General features: G+C 41.8%; 1 protein-coding gene across 1 annotated transcript in view; it reads right to left on the bottom strand.

Annotated features, from left to right (window-relative positions):
- Positions 1 to 1,136: 1,136 nt before the first annotated feature.
- The window catches only part of SLC9A2 (solute carrier family 9 member A2), a 34,416-nt gene continuing 15,177 nt past the window's right edge, over positions 1,137 to 20,375 (bottom strand). Inside the window, exons 4-12 of the mRNA XM_008166951.4 lie at positions 17,766 to 17,983; positions 15,059 to 15,261; positions 14,086 to 14,175; positions 12,701 to 12,771; positions 11,510 to 11,671; positions 10,275 to 10,371; positions 9,249 to 9,380; positions 7,098 to 7,188; positions 1,137 to 2,712 (exon numbers count right to left, since the gene is read on the bottom strand). Of these exons, the coding sequence (XP_008165173.2) occupies positions 2,342 to 2,712; positions 7,098 to 7,188; positions 9,249 to 9,380; positions 10,275 to 10,371; positions 11,510 to 11,671; positions 12,701 to 12,771; positions 14,086 to 14,175; positions 15,059 to 15,261; positions 17,766 to 17,983 (1,435 nt within the window). The 3' untranslated portion in view covers positions 1,137 to 2,341. The remainder of the gene's footprint in view (positions 2,713 to 7,097; positions 7,189 to 9,248; positions 9,381 to 10,274; positions 10,372 to 11,509; positions 11,672 to 12,700; positions 12,772 to 14,085; positions 14,176 to 15,058; positions 15,262 to 17,765; positions 17,984 to 20,375) is intronic.

Below are 20,375 nucleotides of genomic sequence, written 5' to 3'. Positions count from 1 at the left end.
ATTGGATGACAAAATCCACATTGCAGGCTGTAGCTGAAGGTGCTGATTAGAAAGTCTTAAAGATAATGTTCCAATTTACTTTTTCCCTGTAGAGATAAAAGGTAGTAGGAGACATACTTCAAAATATAATGATTCTGTAAGTGTATGGTGTGCATTTACTTACTGCTTTTCATTCATATATCTCAAAATGCGTTTAAAAATAAGCATTTTCCTGTTCTATAAATGAAGTAATTGAAGTACAAAGAGGTTAAGACCCAGGTTTCCGAAAATGGCCCCTAATTTTAGGTGCCTCAGTTTTTGGGTGTGCAATTTAAACATTTGGGGCTGCCTTTCAATCACACTGAGTACCCACTACTCCAGCTGAAGTCAGTGAAAGATGCAAGTTCTCAGGAGTTGTGAGAAATCAGAGGCCACTTTTGAAAATTTGACCCTAAGTGACTTGCTCAGTTACCATTCGCTTGTTTAGTCCTTATCAGCGAAGAAAAGAGAGAGTGAGTAAACCAAACTAACCTTCTACATGCATAATTTTACCACGTTTTTTAAAGTCACAATTCAAACTTAATTCAACCCCTCCCCCAAGTCATAACATAATCTCATTATGGGGGAAATTTGGACCTGGATTCAAGTGTGAAAATTCCAGCACAGGCTCATTTCTAGCTCGGATATGGCAAGAGTATATGATGATAATTCTAATAAATGTAAAAAAAAAAAACCCCAAGATGCTGTTGAAAAATGAATTCAAAATTATTTGTATAAATTAACATTGTAGCATCATCTCACTCCATTATAAGCCAAAGAGAAGAAGATGGTTGTGCACAGGTGACTGATTCCCACAGTAACTAAACATGGCCACATTTTTTTGCAAAAATCAACATTTCACAGTAGAGAAAGTAACTTGATGTGGGCCTTTGAGTGAGACTTTAAAAAGATCATGGTTCCATCTGCACTCAATTTAGAATTTGCATTTGACAGATACGAGAACTCCGCATAACCTGAACAGTAGAAAAGGATTACAGTAACTGCAGCAAAACTTAGGAAAGTTTGAGACATCAAAAAACAAACAAAAATAAAACCAACCCTCAAACATAAATAAAACTAAAATGGCCAGCTCTAAACTGAGATGAGAAAAACAGGGATGTTTTAGTATAGTAATTTATTTTATGGTAGTGTCTAGTGGCTCCAACTGAGATTGAGGCCCCATTGTGCAACATGCAGTACAAACAAAAATAGGAAATCGTCCCTCTCCCACTGAGCTTACAATCTAGATAAAGACAAAACAGACAAAGGAAGGACTAATATCCCCGTTTTACTGAGGGGATACAAAGAGACCAAATGAGCCACCCAAATTCACAAGCAAAACTCAGAACTGGACCCACATTTCCTGAATCTGACTCCATGCCTCACCGTGACACCATCCACCCTCAGCCTGTGACTAGCGTTATAACAATTCTGCTGCATTTCCACAGTAGCCACAAACAGACACAGTAGCCAGTTCTTCAAACAGATCCTTTTGATGTGCCTGCAACTCCTCCTCTGAGGGCCCAATCCTGATAGGTGCTGAGTGCTATCTACTCCCATTGACATGAATGAAAGTTGAGGGCATTCATCATAGCACTGAAGGTGCTCAGCACCTTTCATTGGTTATCTGCTGGGGGGAAAATGCAGATAGTCTGAATCAGGATTACTCAGGAGATAATGCCCTTCACCTGATTTTACAGCCCATTTTCCATGAACTGAATGTGTTTCAGAATCTGCTTCTGCAGCTGGGTCTTTCTTTTCTGACCCAGTTCCAGCCTTCCCAACCCCTAACCGCATCCTACTATACTGGCCATTCTAACAATAATCTGTAGTGATAAATGTATTTGTCTTGTAAGGTCTGTGGGACAGGGGCATAGTGCAATTTTCAGTGCTATTCACATTAAAAATCTGATCTAGACAAGCAAAATTCAATCATAAATAAAATCTTAAATGTACTAGAATATTTTTAAAGGTTCTCTTCATGGTAAGAGTTTTTAAAACATTCTTAGTTGGATAATTAAATATCAAACTTGGTTTATTTGGTTCCAGAGCTAATAGTGTGATAAAAGGCACAGTTTCCCCTTAGTGGTTATAAGAACATAATTGTCAAAGCATTGCTAAAAGTTATTCATAAAAGATATTTTCTTTTGTGTCTTGGGTTTAGTATTTGCTGTAGTATTTCATCCAGTTAATTAATGACATGGGCATGCAACCCAAAGGATCCACACCAAGTTTTTAAAATAGATCCCATTGTCCAGTCAGATGGTTTAGAATGCTAATTTAAATCTGTAGTTTATTATTGATAGTTCTACTTCAGCTATTTTCAGTATGGCTGATTCTGAGATTTATTTTTATGCCTTTCAGCTTCTGATGCCCACCTGACTATTCGTGGTGGTGGCTTTGGTCTTGTTGATTTAACATCTTCAGTCAAATTTTCTTCACTCACTGTTCCAAATCTTGGTCTCGATAGCAGTGGTTGCCTGAACCCTCTGGATGCTTGAGCTTCATTGTCCATTTCTCTGCGATCTACCCTTCCATCATGGTCTCCATTAACTTCATTCCTCCACTCCATTCTAAATTGCTGCAGTGGCTGCTGCTGGCTCTGGTCTTGCAAAATTTTTCGTGCTCTGGGTTTTAAATTGAGCACTGTGGTAGGAAGCTCCAATTCAGAGTCACTGCTGTCCGCACCCCCTACTGTTAATTTAAAACAAAATTAAAATGTTAGTTGAAGAATATCACAGCCTATACAGTGCTGTAAAACAAAATAACTGAGCCATGCACAGTATCAACCACAAGAAATAAAAATGCTTATCTGTATTTTGCAATTCACAGCCATTTTGCCTGTTTTCCCAGAAATTTGCAGATAGAATTTTGCACTTGTGCTCAGTTGGCTGAATGTTTTCAAAAGCATTTGTGACATTTCCTTATACATTTCCAGTTGTTCTAGACAGCGGTCTATCTGCTCCTTTCCACTTACACAAGGGAAAGGGAACGCAGACATGTGGATGGGGCTCCTAGGGTCACAGGGCTTGGACCATAGGGCTAAATATTGCAGTGTGGACATTTGGGCTCAGACTGGAAGCCAGGCTCTGAAACCTGTGATGGGGGTGGGTCTCAGAGCCCAACTGACCCAGGCTCTGAGACTCAGTGACCTGGGTTTTTTATTGCAGTGTAGATGCTCCCATAGGCTACATCTACACTTCAAGCTGGAGGTGTAATCCCCAACTGGGGGAGACATACCCACACTAGCTCTGATTGAGCTAATGCACTAAAAATAGTGTAGCCGCCATGGTGTGAGCAGCGGGTGAGCTAGCTGCCCCAGTACAATCCCAGCTGAAATGCTAGGCATGTACTTGGGCAGCTAGCCCCTCCCACGGTGTGCATCACCACAGCTACACTTCTATTTTTAGCACACTAGCTGGCTTGGAGGGTATGTCTCCTCAAGCTGGAATTTATACCTCCATCTCAAAGTGTAGCAGTGTCCATACTGGGAAAGTGTCAGGTCTGCTGCATTTACTCCCTCCCCAGTCCTGAAGAACTCCCACTGGGAATGTTCCACAGATATTGCTTTGGTAGGGTTTGCATGGGCAAGAGGGGTGGATAAACTGCTTTTTGCAATGTTTTGCCCTCTCTGTGCAGCCAGTATTACACTGGGCATCCTTGCCTAAGTAAATAGTAATCAAATCACTAGTAACTCAACCTCTGTGTATGCATGCTTCTCCCTGAAGGAACTGCATGGCCCAGGATGGAAGAGGTCCAGAGAAGCAGCACAAAGGGACCAACCCTCCACCACACAAAGGATCTTCCCTGGGGATCTGTGGAGGTGGGAGGTCATGTCTCCTACCTCTCTACGCCACCAGAAGAGACAATGTCAAGGAAACACCATGCAATAAATCTTAGTTTCCAATCCCTCAAACCCCTTCTCATTGGTCTCCCCAGGGCAGAGTACAAATTGTCTCAATGAAAGCTGTGGTAATCTATCCACAAATATTCTTAAATGGTCACTGTCTGGTAGTTTAAGTTGATAATATTCCTAAAGATAGATAGATATAGATCAAAATGATTTTCCCTTTAGAAGCATTCCTTTAAATTTCTTAATATTTTCCTCAATATTTGCATACTTTCCATAATTTTAATACCTCCATATTTTATAGCATTTACTATTTACAAATGAATTGTGGTATTTCCTATATTTAAGTCAGTTACGGTGCTTTAAATCTATTTTTAATAGTATTTAAGAGGAGTACATTGTGGGACTGTCATAGGAACGGTTCCCATTAGTACTCTTCACAGCATTTCTCTTGCACAAAGGAGGAAGAGGTCAACAAAATATATCCTCATATAATTGTCCATCCACCCACATAATTTCATAGAAAGAAAACCTTCCTCCATCTCTGGTGGCAGGCTTATTGCTTTTTTTTCTAAATGTGTCAAATTATATATTTTTTGACAATTGAATAATCTTGAGGCACATTTCCTTTTCAATGTTTAATTCTAGGTGACAGTGGATGACCTCTGTAGACAGAGCTACAGAATAAAAGGCATCACTATACTCCAGGAGAGCAAAGACATAATTACCAACTTGCAAGGACATGATCCATTGCTAAACTTGTGTGAGGGTCATATTCCACTAATTATGGTGGGCAGTATGGTCTGGAAATGTTACTGAATCTAAATGTATTACATCTTCCCAGGGGTAGCTCTTGATTGTTACTTTACGTGGAAGAGAATCAGATGGAGCAGGTTCTATCTATTTATAAATTATAATAAAAATCATATAGAGGACAAGCCAGAGATGTTCCATTGAAACCGTTTTTCTATGGAAAACTCAGATTTCAACAAAATGAAATTTTTCACAAAGGCTGTCTACTTTCCATGGAATATTAAAAAAAAAATTGTGAGAAACCAAATGCCTAAACACTGGTTTGGCAAACACTGAGATATTTGGGGCGTGAAATACACTACAATGTCCAGAAAGACACATGACCCAGAGGGTGTCAAATTCATCCATGGATCAGTGTTCTGGGCCAGTTGCCATAGTAACAGTCAGCTTGTCAATAGTGCTTCATTTATAGCACAAAAAGCACTTTGTAAAAGAGGGTAAGTAGTATCCCCATTTTGCAGATTGAGAAACTGAGGCACAGAAAGACTCAGTGATGTGCCCACGGTCAGTGGCAGAGTTGGGAGTAAAATGTGAGTGTCCTAACTCCTACCAGATGTTCAAATAACCTATCCACTGGTTATGGCTACTGTTCACCTGGTTTGGACTAGGTGTTCTCTTTGGACAATAGTCTGTGGATCTAAGATTTCTTTCTAATACCCGTGACAATGACTCTTATGTGTGGGAAGTAATGCAGAGAAGATTCTGATCTTTTAGCATCAAAGTTTGGGGTGAAAGGAGAAGCAGACAAGCTGTAGGCATCTCACCCCATGGAAATCTTCAAAGGGGATAATCCCTGTGGTGAACATATAAGCAGAGAAAGTCATAGACACTGAAACACAACAGGAACCCAATCCTGCAAACCCTCACTCACATGAGTAGGCTTGACTCATATGTGCTTGTTCCCACTGAACTAAATCATAATCTCTCATTGACTTCAGTGGTACAGAACTGCTGCCATGAGAAATCTCACTGACTTCTATGGGAGTAGTTATATAAGGACTAGTCTCATGAGTAAGGGTTTGCAGGATTGGGCCTTAAATGCAGATATCCCCTTCAATAAAAAAAAGGGAATCATGGGGAAAATATGTATTTTGAAGACATGTGAATCAAGGACTAAATATTTTGCTTTCCAAATCTTTGTTGCCCTGATTTATTTATTTGTGTGTTTCTTCTGACTCCCTTTTCAAGTGATGTGACCACTTTTATCTTACTCTCACCCACAGAATACAGAGAGTGGAATTGTGCAGTCAATGACAGAACTCCCACTGGCTTCCACAGGGCCAAGATTTCACCCAGAGTCCAGGCTCTTGTTTTCACCATTTCCCTCTGGCTTGCCCCCAATTAAATATATTTTGCCACCACTAAACTTTATTGGAGCAAAAAAGCCACTTCTAATTAATTCTGCTAATTATCAATAACTTATTTTATCTTAATTTTTAATTAGCACTGGCATGTCTTAATAGCCCCATAAGAGCAGTATTTGCAATGACAAAGTAACACAGTACAATCTTAGGCAGTGGTCCCCAAACCATGGGGCACGCCCCACCTAGGGGGGCATGGAGGAACATTCAAGGGGGCATGCGATGGGCTCTGGGCCAGCTCCCACAGGGAGCAGGGAGGGAGTGCCATCCAGCCCCATGCTGCTCCCAGCCCAACTCTGGCCCCAGCCACAGCTCCACTCCACCCCCAGCCCAGCTCCACCCCCAGCCACAGCTCCACTCCGCCCCCAGCCCAGCTCCACCCCCAGCCACAGCTCCACTCTGCCCCCAGCCCAGCTCCGGTCCCAGACGCAGCTCCACTCCACGTCCAGCTTTGCCCTCATTCCTTCTCCACCCACAGGCCAGCCCCTCCCTGATCCCCAGTTCAGCCCCTAGGATGACCAGACAGCAAATGTAAAAAATTGGGAATCGGGTGGGGGGGTAATAGGAGCCTATATAAGAAAAGGACCCAAAAATTGGGACTGTCCCTATAAAATCGGGACATCTGGTCACCCTATTCAGCCCAAGCTCCTTTGCTGAGCCAACTGTGCATAATGGGGGGTTGGTGCAAACAGATTCCATTACTGGTAAGGGGGTGGGCGGGCATGACAGGAAAAGTTTGGGCACCACTGCTCTAAGGTGACATTTCAAAAATACTTACAATAGCCGCTTTTCAGCTGAATAGTGCTGAGGTCTTAAAAACAACTGAAGAAGTTAATGAATCTCTAGTTTAGGAGCAAGGATATGGGCACAATCCTGCAAACCCTCACCTAAGCAAGTTTATTCATGTGGGTAATTACACTGATGTGAATGCAATTGCTTGCACGCGTAAGGATTATTCATATGGGTAAATGTGGCCCTATCTGGGGAGGCTGTCCATCCCAAATATACAATATACTAGGCCCTGCTGCCGTTGGTATCAGAACACGTTGCATTACCTCTAAAAGATGTTTTATTCCTTATTCGTAATTTCTCTGGCAGTTTAGCGTCTTTAGGCAGGGACAGAAACCGTGTTGCTTTGGTGATAGCCTGTATAAATAAATGCAGGAAGTGTTAAATTATAGTAGAGGGAAATATCACATAATGAACACCAGAAACACAAGCGAGACGTCTGAAAGGGTTTGCCTACCTTAGGAAAAGAGCTGAAGGCTAGGCTGAGGTTAGCAAACACATAATAGTTAATCATGATCTTTTCCCACCACAGACCTAGGTTAATCTTTTGCCTCAGTTTAGCTGGCTGAGGCCTACCCTAGCCAATGGGAAGCCTAAGGTTAATGTCAGCCAGCTAAACCAAAATAAATTATGTTAATATGCATCTATACTAGAGAAAAGGTCTGGATAGGTCAGAGTTAGTTACATGTTTATTAACCCCAACCTTTCCTTAACCACTTTTGCTAATGTAAGAAAACCCAAAGTCTTTCTATACACAATCCCTGTTTAGAACTTTATTACTCACTTATTAAAATTAGCTCAAAATTGAAAGTTGGCTTACAAACTCTCAGAGCAGGAACAAATCTAGGCCCCGATCCTGTAATCACCTATATATCTGAGTAACTTGATACATGTGACTAATCCCAGTGAGGTCATCGGGCAACTCATTGCATAGAGTTAAACACATTTAAGTGTTTGCAAGATCAGAGCCTAAAGGCCTAGCTCCTACAAAGTGCCATTAAAATCATGTGGAGTTGAAGACAGTCAGCAACTGGTGGTAGGTAGCTTACAGCATAGGACTCTTAATTTTTTATCTACAATTTCTCAAGTGAATCCAGTTTGTGGTAGTTAAAGTGACATGCTCAAGAGATTTTTTTTTTAAATCTGCCCCCTTTCCCTATCTACCCATCCCACTCATTGTGCACCCAAAAGAAACTTGAAATTGAAATCCATTTCCTAGCAGACATTTGTCCTCTGGATATTGTAGTGTTACCCATGAGCACTGAGCTGAAGGCATATTGGTTAAGTAAAAAAAAATAATCCAACATTATTTAAGAAAAATTATTTCAAAAATTACCGTCTGTGAATTTTGACAATCTGACTTGGACCCCCTGTTTCTTTTCCCACCCACAAAATTTCTTTGTCCTGTATTTCTCTCTGGCATCCCTGGCTAGTAAATCAGTTATTTGCATGACCAAGGCAATGTGTAGCCATGGCTGCAGTGACAGAAAAATATTGTGCTTCCAGAACAAGATCCAGTGTTACACTAAATGCCATGGTAGCCTCAATAATGATGATAACCAAATTCAGTGATTCTTGCAGATGTCACTCTGACCTCAGCTGTAACAATGAGTACAGCAATTACCAAGTAACCATGGAATGCGAAAATAAATATTCAAAGAATGGTTAATTTTCCTTTCTCCTAAAGTGGGTAGATGGATTGATTTCAAAGCAGCTGCCAGTGTGGCCTCTACTGGAAGACCCTTTCCCCCTAGTCTTTCAGATATGACCTGAAGTTTGTGATTTTTGCAGTACAGGTTGACTCAGCCCTTCAAACGGCATCATTTGAAGAAGAATAAATTGCATACCAGGCAGTTTACTTGGCGGGGAGAGGGGGTCCTTTATGTGCCTCCTCAAAGCTGGAGGTCTTATGTGCCCTCTGTGGATATTGCAGAACGCCTGGCACTTTTCAAATGAGGGGGGTGGTCTGCTGAGCTTGGTCAAAATTTGTCTTCTTTACATTGTTGCGGAGATTTTCTATGGACAGATTTTCTGCCTCAGTGCCACTATCTCAGCCAAGCAGGCTCTATTAACATACAGATGCACCTTCACAGTGAGAAGAGAGAAGTCTGTAGTGCTATGTGTATGAAGTTTGTGAAGTTCTTTGTGGACATTTTGGATGACGGCGGCAATAGAACCTCACCCTACAACAGATGCAACTGCATGGAGCTCTGTGGAGGTAAATGGGGCTTCACACAAGCTCCAGGGCTCGTGCACAGAACAAGGTGCAAGATCAGAGCCTAAGTGTCAGTATTACAAATGACTGATTTTTACTTGTTCCCTTGCACATTCAAGTTTTCCTGTGTTTCATGGGGATATTTTGCATGATATTTAGCTATGACAAGTTCTTTTCTACAAACATACTAAAATGCAAATACCGGTCTGTCCCTAGACAGGCTGCGGGTTTTCTTTACACTCTCCCGCAGGCTGTGTCGGCGACGGATAAGAATTTCTTTGGCCTGTTTTTCACTTGCATCTGCAGCCAGGCTGTGTCTGTTATATGACATCGTCTGAAAAACAAAGGCCGTGGTAACATTTTCAAAAGCACAATGGCAAATGCATTGACAATTTACAAACAGCACAAAATGCACTCTTTGCTTTAACATTTTTTTTAAGCGTCACAAATATCTTCCAAACCGAATCACATTAAAAATTGATTAAGGACAATCCGAGTGATTAGGTCAGTGTTTGTTTAGTCATTTGTTCCACAGGCGTTCTGTTCGGCACCTGTCTTTGTTAAACCTGCCAATATTTATCATGAAAAAGAATTGGGGGAAAATAGCTTAATACAGTGTTTATGCCAGATTCACACTAGCTCATTCAATGTGTCAATAGAGGACACTCGTTTGAAGATGATAAGATTAGTCACCAAAGGGGGGAAATATTTTCAGCTCCAGTGAGCTGAAGCCAGCGCCTCATTTGAACACTTTCCAAAAACACAGACACACAAACCATTTTAGCCACAGTAGGGTGTAAGTACAGTGTCCTTTTTGCTTTTATGTCACAACTTTCTCAGCTCATCAATTCGTACTCTCAATAGAAACAACCACACAACCACTGAAAATGAGAAGAGCAATCTCACATCAAGAGCTGTCCAAAACACTGGGACAAAACTGGGGTTTGGTTTCATGGGGTTGTGTGCACATGACCCTTCAAAAGTAAAGTAAATAAGCTGGATGTAATGTAACAATAATATTTAGCACCCATACAAAGGTATAAATGCCAGTAAAGCCCTTATGGCTTATTGTGAACATAAAAGGGACAGATCCTCAACTGGCATAAATCCAAATGGAGCTCCACTGATTTTCACCAGCTGAGAATCTGGTCTGAGAATGGATTTTTCAGATGATCTTTACATTCAAAACTGATATGGGACATTCTATTAAGTATAACTTCACCCTTACTCGATGTCGTATTTGATAGAGATTCTTTGTTAATATTTCTCGCATATTATCCATTTCAGCAGGGGAAGGCGGCCTTACTTTATCTTCCAGATAGTCACTGTTGAAAAGTAGAAAAAAAAAGAGAGAGAAAAAGAGAGAGAGAGAAATGCTTAATAGCTGATCATACAAATTAAAATTACCAATTTTCTTCCTTAGAGATAAAAATAACATTTTACATAGGGGGAATTTTTTTTTTTTTTAGAAGATGAAGGGTTTAATCCTGACTCCATTGAAGTCAATGGCAAAGCTCAAAACTCACCCAAAAATGTCATGCTCTCTCAAAATTCTATACAGGTTGGATTAAACTACAGATTTGATTGAGGTACTTGTCAAAGTGCCCCATAAACCTCCTTTCCAGCTGCTGTACCCAGGGCTGGCCCTAGACCAAATGGACCCCCTCCCCCCCAATTTGTTAAACTTTTGAATAACTTACAGCAACCTGAGCCCCCTTTCCCCCCCAAGCCCAGCACCCCGGCTGGTTGCCTGCCCCTAAATCTGGCCATGGCTGTACCAGCTGCTTTTCAGAAGGGCAGGCACTGTCTCAGAATTTAGACACAGCTCCCTTTGGGAATGTGCTGCACTCTGGGATACTTGTGCCATCAGGCTCTTCAACCTGGAAGAGCAAAGGTCACCTTCAGTCTCTGTGGGCTGAAGGTGAAACTGACCAACAATGAATCCCTTCACTTCTCTTAGGCCAGGTCTACACTACCCCCCTAATTCGAACTAAGGTACTCAACTTCAGCTACGTGAATAACGTAGCTGAAGTTCGAAGTACCTTAGTTCGAACTTACCTTGGTCCACACTCGGCAGGCAGGCTCCCCCGTCGACTCCGCGGTACTCCTCTCGCCGAGCTGGAGTACCGCAGTCGACGGCGAGCACTTCCGGGTTCGACTTATCGCGTCCAGACTAGACGCGATAAGTCGAACCCAGAAGTTCGATTGCCAGCCGCCGAACTAGCGGGTAAGTGTAGCCAAGGCCATAGTGGGCCAGTGCCCGAGCGACCCCAAAGCTACAGCCACCACTCCTGCTGATGGCATTCATTTCAGATTCATTGTGGGGAAAATGGTAATTGCACTGTCAATGTCAGGCAACACTAAGATACCAGCCTTACGAAGACACAATCCCTGTACACAAATGGTGTAGTATAATAAACCCACACACCTACATGGAGATTCATCCACACTGGCTTTACTCACTTGAGAGAAGCTGAGGATGGGACTGTACTTATCATCCCACTTTCTGCCATCTCAATGGCATGTTTGATTTCTAGCTTCTTGTACAGGGAAACAATGCTGGATTTGGGCTGGTTCTCCCGGATTAGAAGTCTCCGCAGGAATTTATTGTCAAATTTTTTAAACCTGTGGGGAAGGCAAACCAACCCGACCAGTTAGCTTCTGTTACAAATAGTTCGGGAAAGCAAATATTCCACGGCTGCAGTGATGGGGATGGAGGTTACTCCCTGTGGGATGGATTTCTGGCCACGTCAATCAAATATCATTGAATGAGGTAATCAAGGATCAAGTAAATCTTTCTCTGCTGGGACTGGCCTCTGTTTGGGCTCATACATTCACCCTCTAACAGTGACCTTTAGCTTTTAATTGTGTTGGCTTATTGACAATTATTATTTTTAATTAGCCATTTGCCTAAAAGACAAAGGGAGCAGTAAATATTACTGTAATAGCGCCAAAAAGGCCTTGGCTTGAACTCACTGCCTTTCATGCTCTGAACTTTTAATGGCCCCCTGAAAAAGAACATTCAATTTTGTTAAAAGTTCTCGCCTCTAGTGTAGCGCAATTGGATGCTTACTGAACCACTATTGATCCTTCTTCTCCTTACTAAGTTTGAAATAAAACCATCAAGAACCACGCAATAGCCAATCTGCTGTTCTGATATTCAACTCTTTCAGGCACCTCAAAGTCAACTAGTTCCTGAGTCTTCCTGTGATAAGATCCAAAGGACGCTGATTGGTTTCCACCAAGCAAGGAGCTAACCCTGTCCTTCAACATTACAAAGCTGTACAGATTGGAATAGCAAAGCAGGCTGGGGACTACAGGTTTACACAACCTCTCAAAGGCCACACAGAAAACATTGCAAAAACAACCAGAAATGGGGAACGAATGGTTTGAGGTGATGGAATTCCATAGCTGGGGTCAGAGGGCTGGGTTTTTACCCAGCCTTAGGTTTTTGTTCTGTTTTCTTGTGGTTTTGTAAAACTATTTTGTCTCACCGTGTAACCCACGCATGCTAATACCAAAGCAAACAGGAGTAAAACCCCGAGGAGTAAATCTGCTGCCCGACTGCCTGCTTTTGCTGTTGCTGAGCCAGCTCATCCGTTCAGCCAACTTAGTCTCCCTTCTACCGCGAAGAGTTTTAAATAACATTCTTACTTATCTTTCCAAAAGTTGTGACCCCAGTGTCCGCACACATCTTCAATTCCAGTCTTCACATGATCAAAGAACTAAAGGCAAAAATACAGATTCCTTATGAATTCCCATGGACATCATTTAGCTTGCTCTTAGATATGACACTTTAACGAGAGCTTAGTTAAATCACTAAAGTCTTGTCTGTATTAGAAAAGTTGCACCAGTTTAACTCAATCAATTCAAAAGTCAATTGAGTTAAACCAGTGCAAATCTGTAAAGTAGAATCACAGGGTTAGAAGGGAGTGCAAGGGTTAATAGAGGCCCTAAAACCTGTTTAGTCTGTGTTTAAATTGCCTTAGGTTGAGTGGAAAGATTATCGAGTGATTCAAGCACTAGCTTAGGACTCAGGAGACCTGGCTTCAATGTCCTGCTCCACCACAAACTTCCTGTGTGACCTTGGGGCAAGTCACTTAGGGTACATCTATACTGCATCTAGGAGCAAGCCTCACAGCCCAGATGCACAGATTTTTGCTAGCGGGACTCATGCTAGCGTGCATAAAAATAGCTGTGTAGACATTGCTTTGATGTTGTAACTTGGGCTCTCAAACTGGAGTAGGTGGGAGGGGCTTAAGAGCCTGAGCTCCAGCCCGAGCAGCAACGTCTACACAGCTATTTTTAGTGTACTAATGTGATCCCCGCTAACAGGGGTCTCTGGACTTGGGCTTGGAGGCTCGCTCCCAGATGCAGTGTACACATAATCAGGGTTAGACCCTCAAAGGTATTTAGGCTCCTAAATTCCACTGAAATCAACTGGAGTTAGGTGCCTGAACACCTTTGAGGATCTGAGTCTTCATCGCTCTGTGTTTCAGTTTTCCATCTATAAAATGGAGATAATAGCACTTGTCTACTGCTCAGAAGTATTCTGTGAGTAAATACGTTACAAATTGTGATGCACCCAGAGTGGGATTCACATACATATTTAGGCATCTAGCTATGGGAGTATGTATCTTAGATTCAGAGAGAAACTGATGTACGGTAGGGTTAAACTGGTTTAAGTGTGTCTACATTAGGGTTTGCACTGGTTTCACTAGTTGAATTTAATATCAGTTTAGTTAAACATGTGCCACTGTTCTAACATAGGCAAGTCCTAAAACTGCAGCAAATTCATATATAAAGAGTAAAAGGAATTTTATTACAGCAGATCAACAATTTAGAAAATGAACAATCCAAAGGCAAATTCTCTCTCTCTCTTTCTCTCTCTCTCTCTCTATATATACATATAAAATAAAGTTTATCTCCTTGTGGCACGGGCACATTACAGGTCAAATCTGGTCCTAGTCAATGGGAGTTTTGCAATTGTCTTCAATAGAGCCAGGATTTCACCCTATAATGCTAAAGCTATGGCATACCCGATTGTAAATTTCTTCACCGACAGCTGGCTGCTTTTTATTCGATCTTTTAACATCAAGAAACTCTACCAGTGGGCGAATTGTTATTCCCTGTACAGAAAACAGAAAAAAAAAATCCTTGTTGGCTCATAGACATAAAGGAATAGAGACATACATTTCAGTCATTTGCCTTCTTTTTTTTCAGTCAAAACTGTGACAACCAGCCTGGGGGTCTTCCTGGCTCCCCAAAGACAAGTATGGTACAGTAGTTTCAAATATGAATTCACCCCTGTAATTAGCAAGTGTTGCATTTAGTCAGCAATGTGCTCCCTCACATAATACAGTCCCCACTAGCAAAGCAGAAGTGAAGGGAATCTCCAGACTATGATTGATGTCCATAAAAAAAAAAGGATGCATTCATCTGACAAATCCTATTAGTGACTTGCCACTTGCTAATGGCAACCATTTTTTTCCAATACAAGTTTTTCAAGAATTGCATGATGAAGAAAAACAATCAGCTTTTGAAACCAGAAGCAAATCTTTCTTAATTCAAACACAGATTTGCTACATTCTCCGTCAGCTATTGTTTTAGAAATTGAAATTCAGGGCTGACTAAATAGTAATATGGAAATTAATATCGAAGAGTAGGTGACAGTGGAAGTTTTGGTTAGTATTTATCCTCATTTGGTTATTTTAAGAGAAGGCACCAACGTCTGGCTTGCCCAATATGCTATGTTGACTTTTAACATTTACTTATGGAGGAAATGTCTTCTTTTTATTTTAATGCTACTTACACATTAACATAAGCTGTTAATAAATATCTGACACACCTTTGCTGCCTGGCTGCTGGCTACACTGCATTTTTAGGGATGGTCATATGACAAAACCCTCTGAAAAAGGCCCAGTCAGGCAGATTAAATGTTTTGATTTTCTTCTCAAATGCTTCTTCACAAAACATCTGGGAAACAAAACCTGACAGGAGGAGAGTTCTCACCTGAATGAAAACGGTAAAGAATATCACCACAATAGTAGCAGTAATGAACAATTTCTTTCTGGGGATCACAGCAACAGGAAGCAGAAATACAAGAGAAAAACAGATGGCTCCTCGGAGACCTCCATAGGCAATAATGAACTGGTCCTTAAAAGTTAGAGGAATTGTCCGGAACATATTAATGATCTGAGTCAAAACAAAAACACCTGAGGAAAGGATGAAGACAATAGTCAAAGGGAAAACTGCAGTGACATGGAAAGCCTCATCATTGCTGATGTTTATTTTTATGATACAGTGTTTGTTTGTTTTTGTTTTTTTTTAAGAAAGGAAATGTCTGTTTACCAGATTGAGAGATTTTTAGTTTAAAACATTGGGTAACATTTTCAAAAGTGCCTAAGAGACTTAGGAGCCCAAGTCCTATTTTCAAAAGTGATGTAAACACTCCAGTGGCTGAAAATCCATGGACTTTAGTTCCTAAGGGCTAGATTTACAAAGGTATTTAGGCACCAAGGTGCACCTGGTGAAATTTATATAAGCATCAAAGCTGGTTAGGTGCCTAATTCCCACTGAAAGTCTATGGGAGCTCAGTTAAACTCCTAAGGCCTAGATTCACAAAAGGAACTTAGGCATAGTGGTGCTGTGTGTCACAACACCTAACTGTTAGACAGCTAGAAATCACCAGCATTCACAGTCAGTTCCCCAGCCAAGCTAGCCTATGGGAGATCCTAAGGAGAGGGTTGTGTCCTAAGCCCCACCTTTCTCAAGCTCAAGGAGTTCGACACTTAAATCCACATTGGACAGAGGCATCTCCCTCTGCTTTGGATTCTCAGCTGTGAACTCCCTTGAAATTCACTTCCTATGTTGTTTTCTGCAAGAAGCCAGTGGGAAGAAGAAATAGGAGCTCCCTCATAGCTTTTAGCTCAGTGGCACGATACTCACCTGGGATGTGCGAGACCCCTGTTTCAAGTCCTTCCTCCACCTGAGGGAGGAAGAGGGAATCTGCCACTTCTCAGGTGAGTGTCCTAGTCACTGGGCTATGGGACATTCTGATAGGGGGTTCCCTCACTCTCCTGTTGAAGCTGTTCCACTGTTCCATATAATTAAAGAGGCATTGAAGGAGGACAGGACCCTGGGTCTCCCACATCCCTGGTGAACTCTAGGTGTCCTAAACACCAGACTATAGAGTCATTCTCAGCTTGTGTGCTTTCACTCTCTCTGGTCCAATGACCCTTTAATTATTTATCCACAGTGGAACAGCTTCAACAGGAGAGACTAAGCCTCAGATCAGAATACCCCATTGTCAGTAGTTAGAACACTCACCCGAGCGCCAGGGGATCCCTGTTCTACTCCCTTCTCCTCTCAGGGACAGAGGTAACTTAAGCTGGGCATCTCCCACATCCCAGATGAGTACCCTAGCCACTGGGCTAAAGGTTATGAGGGAGCTCTTCCTCCTCCCCCTGTTTAAGCAGACTGGATTGGGCCTGCAGGCGAGTTAGGTGGAGAAGCACCTATCCTTCTCTGGTACGTGCACTGCTCCGGAGTTTAGGCATCCGGACACCTAACGTGAGGCTGCATGCGCATGTGCAGAGGTGGAAACATAGGTGCCTACAGAACTTTTAATGCAAAAACTCAGGCACTGAGCTAGTTTGACACCTATAGGGTTTGGTGACAGCTGAGGGGAGTGGGGCTTTTGAATCCCAGTGGGGCCTGATTCTGAGATTTAGGTGCCTAAAGAGGCAGCTAGGCACCTAACTCCCTTTGTGAATCTTTAGTCCTAAGTTACTTTAGTCCTGAGTTACTAAAGCACTTTTGAAAATCCCACTAGACACTGATCTGCATCTTTAGGTGCCTAAATACCTTTGTAAACCTGGCCTTAAGTACCTAAATAACTGTAAAAATGGGACTTAGACACTGTCAAAAATGTTACCTGTTGTCTCCAACACACAAGGGCTCAAATCCTGGAAACAGTCACATGCTTAACTTTATTCAAGTGACTAAAGTTAAGCATGTGCATAAATCTTTGCAGGATTGTGGCCCAGAATAGGGGAAGCCAAAAAGACTCTTTAAAGGGTTTGTTTCTTCTCAACATACAGAAGACACTTTCTTCTTTTCTGGTTTAAGAACCATATAACACAGTAAACAGAAATTTAACTATGGTATCCCCCATTGTAATGCTATTGGTACTTCCGACCATGACTGACTTGGGATAAACATACAAGACATTAACTAACTCTTATTTGTTTCCTTTTTGCAATGCTGCCAATAATTTTGGGAATTTTTCTTTCGTTTTTTGTTTATTTTTAAACCACTTTCAAATAAAATGCTTGTGACAATGATGACGCTGTAGTTTCAATATGGTTACGGGAATATATGGACTCCTACGCATTTCATGAGCACAAGACTGAGCTGAAAGTAATCTTTGGAAAGCAGACTAACCTCTTTGAAATAAAGGACACTTACATGTAAGGAAACCTACTGTGACCTACTGAAACTCAGCTTTATCAATCCCTAGAGCTCTGACCTGAAGTCTCCTGCCAATAGTGAGGCAAAAAGTTATTAGTCTCCCATATCCAGCACAAGCAGATATTCAGCTTTCCCCTATCCTATGCAGATTAGCTATTACTTCTTCACAGGTCCTGTGCCACAAAAGATGCACATTTCACTTGTAAAGAATGCTCAAGAACAAAGTTGGATGTCAAGACTTTCTTACCCAGTGCACGCCAGATCAAACAGAAGAGGAGGGTGAAGCTAACAAAGGCCCAATTCCATTCATGGTTTTTTCCAATCGTGGACACTCCCATGAAAATAAAGATCAGGGTCTCACTGACACTGCTCAGCATCTTCATGAAATACTTGATGGTTGTGTAGGACTTCTGGGAAACATTCTCCTCCACATATTTATTCATGGTCATGGCACAAGCTGTTATCCTGCAAAGTTAAAAGTTAGTGTTTAGTTTATGTTTTAAACCCATTCATCTAAAGAGAACACTATTGCAATGTTCAGCTAGGAAGGGCTCCCTTTGATATTGGTCGTCTCTTAAATAAAAAGCATAATTAATTCTACCAACTACCTATTTTCAATTATATATGTAGAATGTATTTATAGAGGGGGTTTTTTTCATGGAGGTGTGTTTTCTAAAGAAGTGTTAGTGTGGAGAACCTTTTCTCACTGGCTGATCCACACCGCCAAAAATGAAAGGCCCTCTGCAGGGTCACTCAAGATTCTAATGCTGAGCTTCCAAAACAACCCCTTCAAAGAAGCACAAAGCAAGACATCACACCTGTCCTTCAGCATATGTACGTTGCCAGCATGAGTGAGTGAAATGGGAATGCTCGGTACAATCATCCAACATATGAGGGAGGAAGCAAGGCTTACTAAGACAGACATAGACAGCAAGGGCCAAGGACCTAGCAGTTTCTCTCTATTAAAGAACAACATCCATATTTCTCCCTTATTCCTCCATGTCCTATGATAACAAGTATTTCTATGTCCTTGTCCATGATGGTCATAACTCAGTATAATGATCTATTTCTGTTCATGGACTGACTCTGAGTAGGAAAGAGATGACAGGGGCCTTGGGTAAAAGGCTCAAAAAGGTCTCCATGATTTAGGTACCTAAGTTCCATTTTCAAAAGTAACTTAGGCACTCAGAAACCTAAATTTCACTGAAAGTCAATGGGACTTTGACTTTGAAGGAGTGACACTTTGATTTCTGATTTCAATGGGATTTAGGCTCCTAGAAGCTTTTAAAAATCCCACTCAGTACCAATCTGCATCTTTAGGCAACTAAATGCCTTTAAAAGTCTGGCTGAAAGTCACGTTTGAAAATGGGACTTAGGCACCTAAGTCACTTAGGTAGTTTTGAAAATTTTACCCCTTGTCTACAGAAGGACTTCAACTGCCAGCGTAGCTGCCCCAGGGCAAATCCCTAATAATGCATGTCTGTTTTATTGGTACAGGATGATTGGAACCAATGTGGTTTAATTCCAGCCTCAAAACCACAGTAACCTACACTTGTACTAATCATACTGCACCACTGAAAACCATGGGGAAAGTTGAGATTGTAGTTGCTGACACTTTCTCAAAATGGTACCCTCTCCTACTAAAACTGCTTCTATCATTTCCTGATTTAGCTTGATCTTTTGTCCAGATTCCAATTTCCTTCAGATACTGGGAAACAGTGTTGTTTGCTCTGGATGAGAAAGACTAATAGCTGAATATATTAAGTCCTTGACTCCTCTAGGATCCCTTGTCACAGCCAAAGCCATAAGTGGCTGATGAGTCTTACCCCAGCGTGGGGAAATCCAACTCTTCCCTCTCCCCATGACAGGCATGATGGAGACTGGAGGGGCAGGGCTGGAGCACAGTGTGCTCTGCTGATCCCATGAGAGTGCAGTATGATGAGTGGAACTGGAAAAAGAGGGACAGGTTTCAGGAGGGAATGAGTTTAGTGTAGAAATGGGTACCCAAAAATGCAAGTTGGGTGGGGCTAGGGCTAGGCCATTACCATTCACACAACAGATCCTCATTGTTCAATACTGGCCCCAGCATGCTTAATAACAATTTCTTTCCTACAATGCTGTCTTCCTGCAATCTCACTTATTGCTAATGAAAAAGAGACCAGTCAGTGCAATCTGGAGCAGCCATTTGGCACCTCTAATGTGCTTTGAGGGCTGGCTCTGTCCCCGGACAAGTTGAGGATGGAGGAGGAATAAAGTTAGTTTAGAGCTACCTTTGCATCCCCTGTCCCTCATCTGTGCTGAGCATGAGTTTGACATTGGTGAGGATTGTGTCCAATATCTCCTTATTGTATCCCCAGTGTTTTTATGCAGATGTTGAGTAAAACTGAAACTCGGATGTAGTCTCTGGGTCCCTACAACTGTGGGCTCTTTGGAAAAACAAGCTCGGCATGACAGGCCGGGACCTGTCAGAGAAGAATGGTGAAGATCTCATTCTTCCCTCCTCAACACCTTTGGTTTGGCCTGAACATATTGTCCATGATAATGTAACCATTGTCTTTTGCCAGGACTCATTAATATCAGCCTGAGACCAATCCCAGAAGGCTATGTGAAGCAGGGTGTCTAACCAATATAACATTTCACCTTCCTGACTTTCTGATTTATTGGGAATCCTGACCGTCACAGTGTACAAACTAAACAGAAAATGAAATTAAATGTTAGATTCTATTGATTACCCTCTAAAACTTAATTCTTATCATGATTACAGACATGTAGGAAAGCCCTGCAGCTCCAGGGTGAGTCAGCCAGTTTTGGGAGCAGTTTGTTTTTGGATCCTGAGCTAATGGAGACTCTGTGCACG

Source organism: Chrysemys picta, chromosome 1 (genome assembly GCF_011386835.1).
Source record: "Chrysemys picta bellii isolate R12L10 chromosome 1, ASM1138683v2, whole genome shotgun sequence".
In the NCBI taxonomy this organism is placed as follows: Eukaryota; Metazoa; Chordata; order Testudines; family Emydidae; genus Chrysemys; species Chrysemys picta.
The sequence above is the reverse complement of the archived record's forward strand: the minus strand, read 5'-3'. Positions and strand labels throughout refer to the sequence as shown.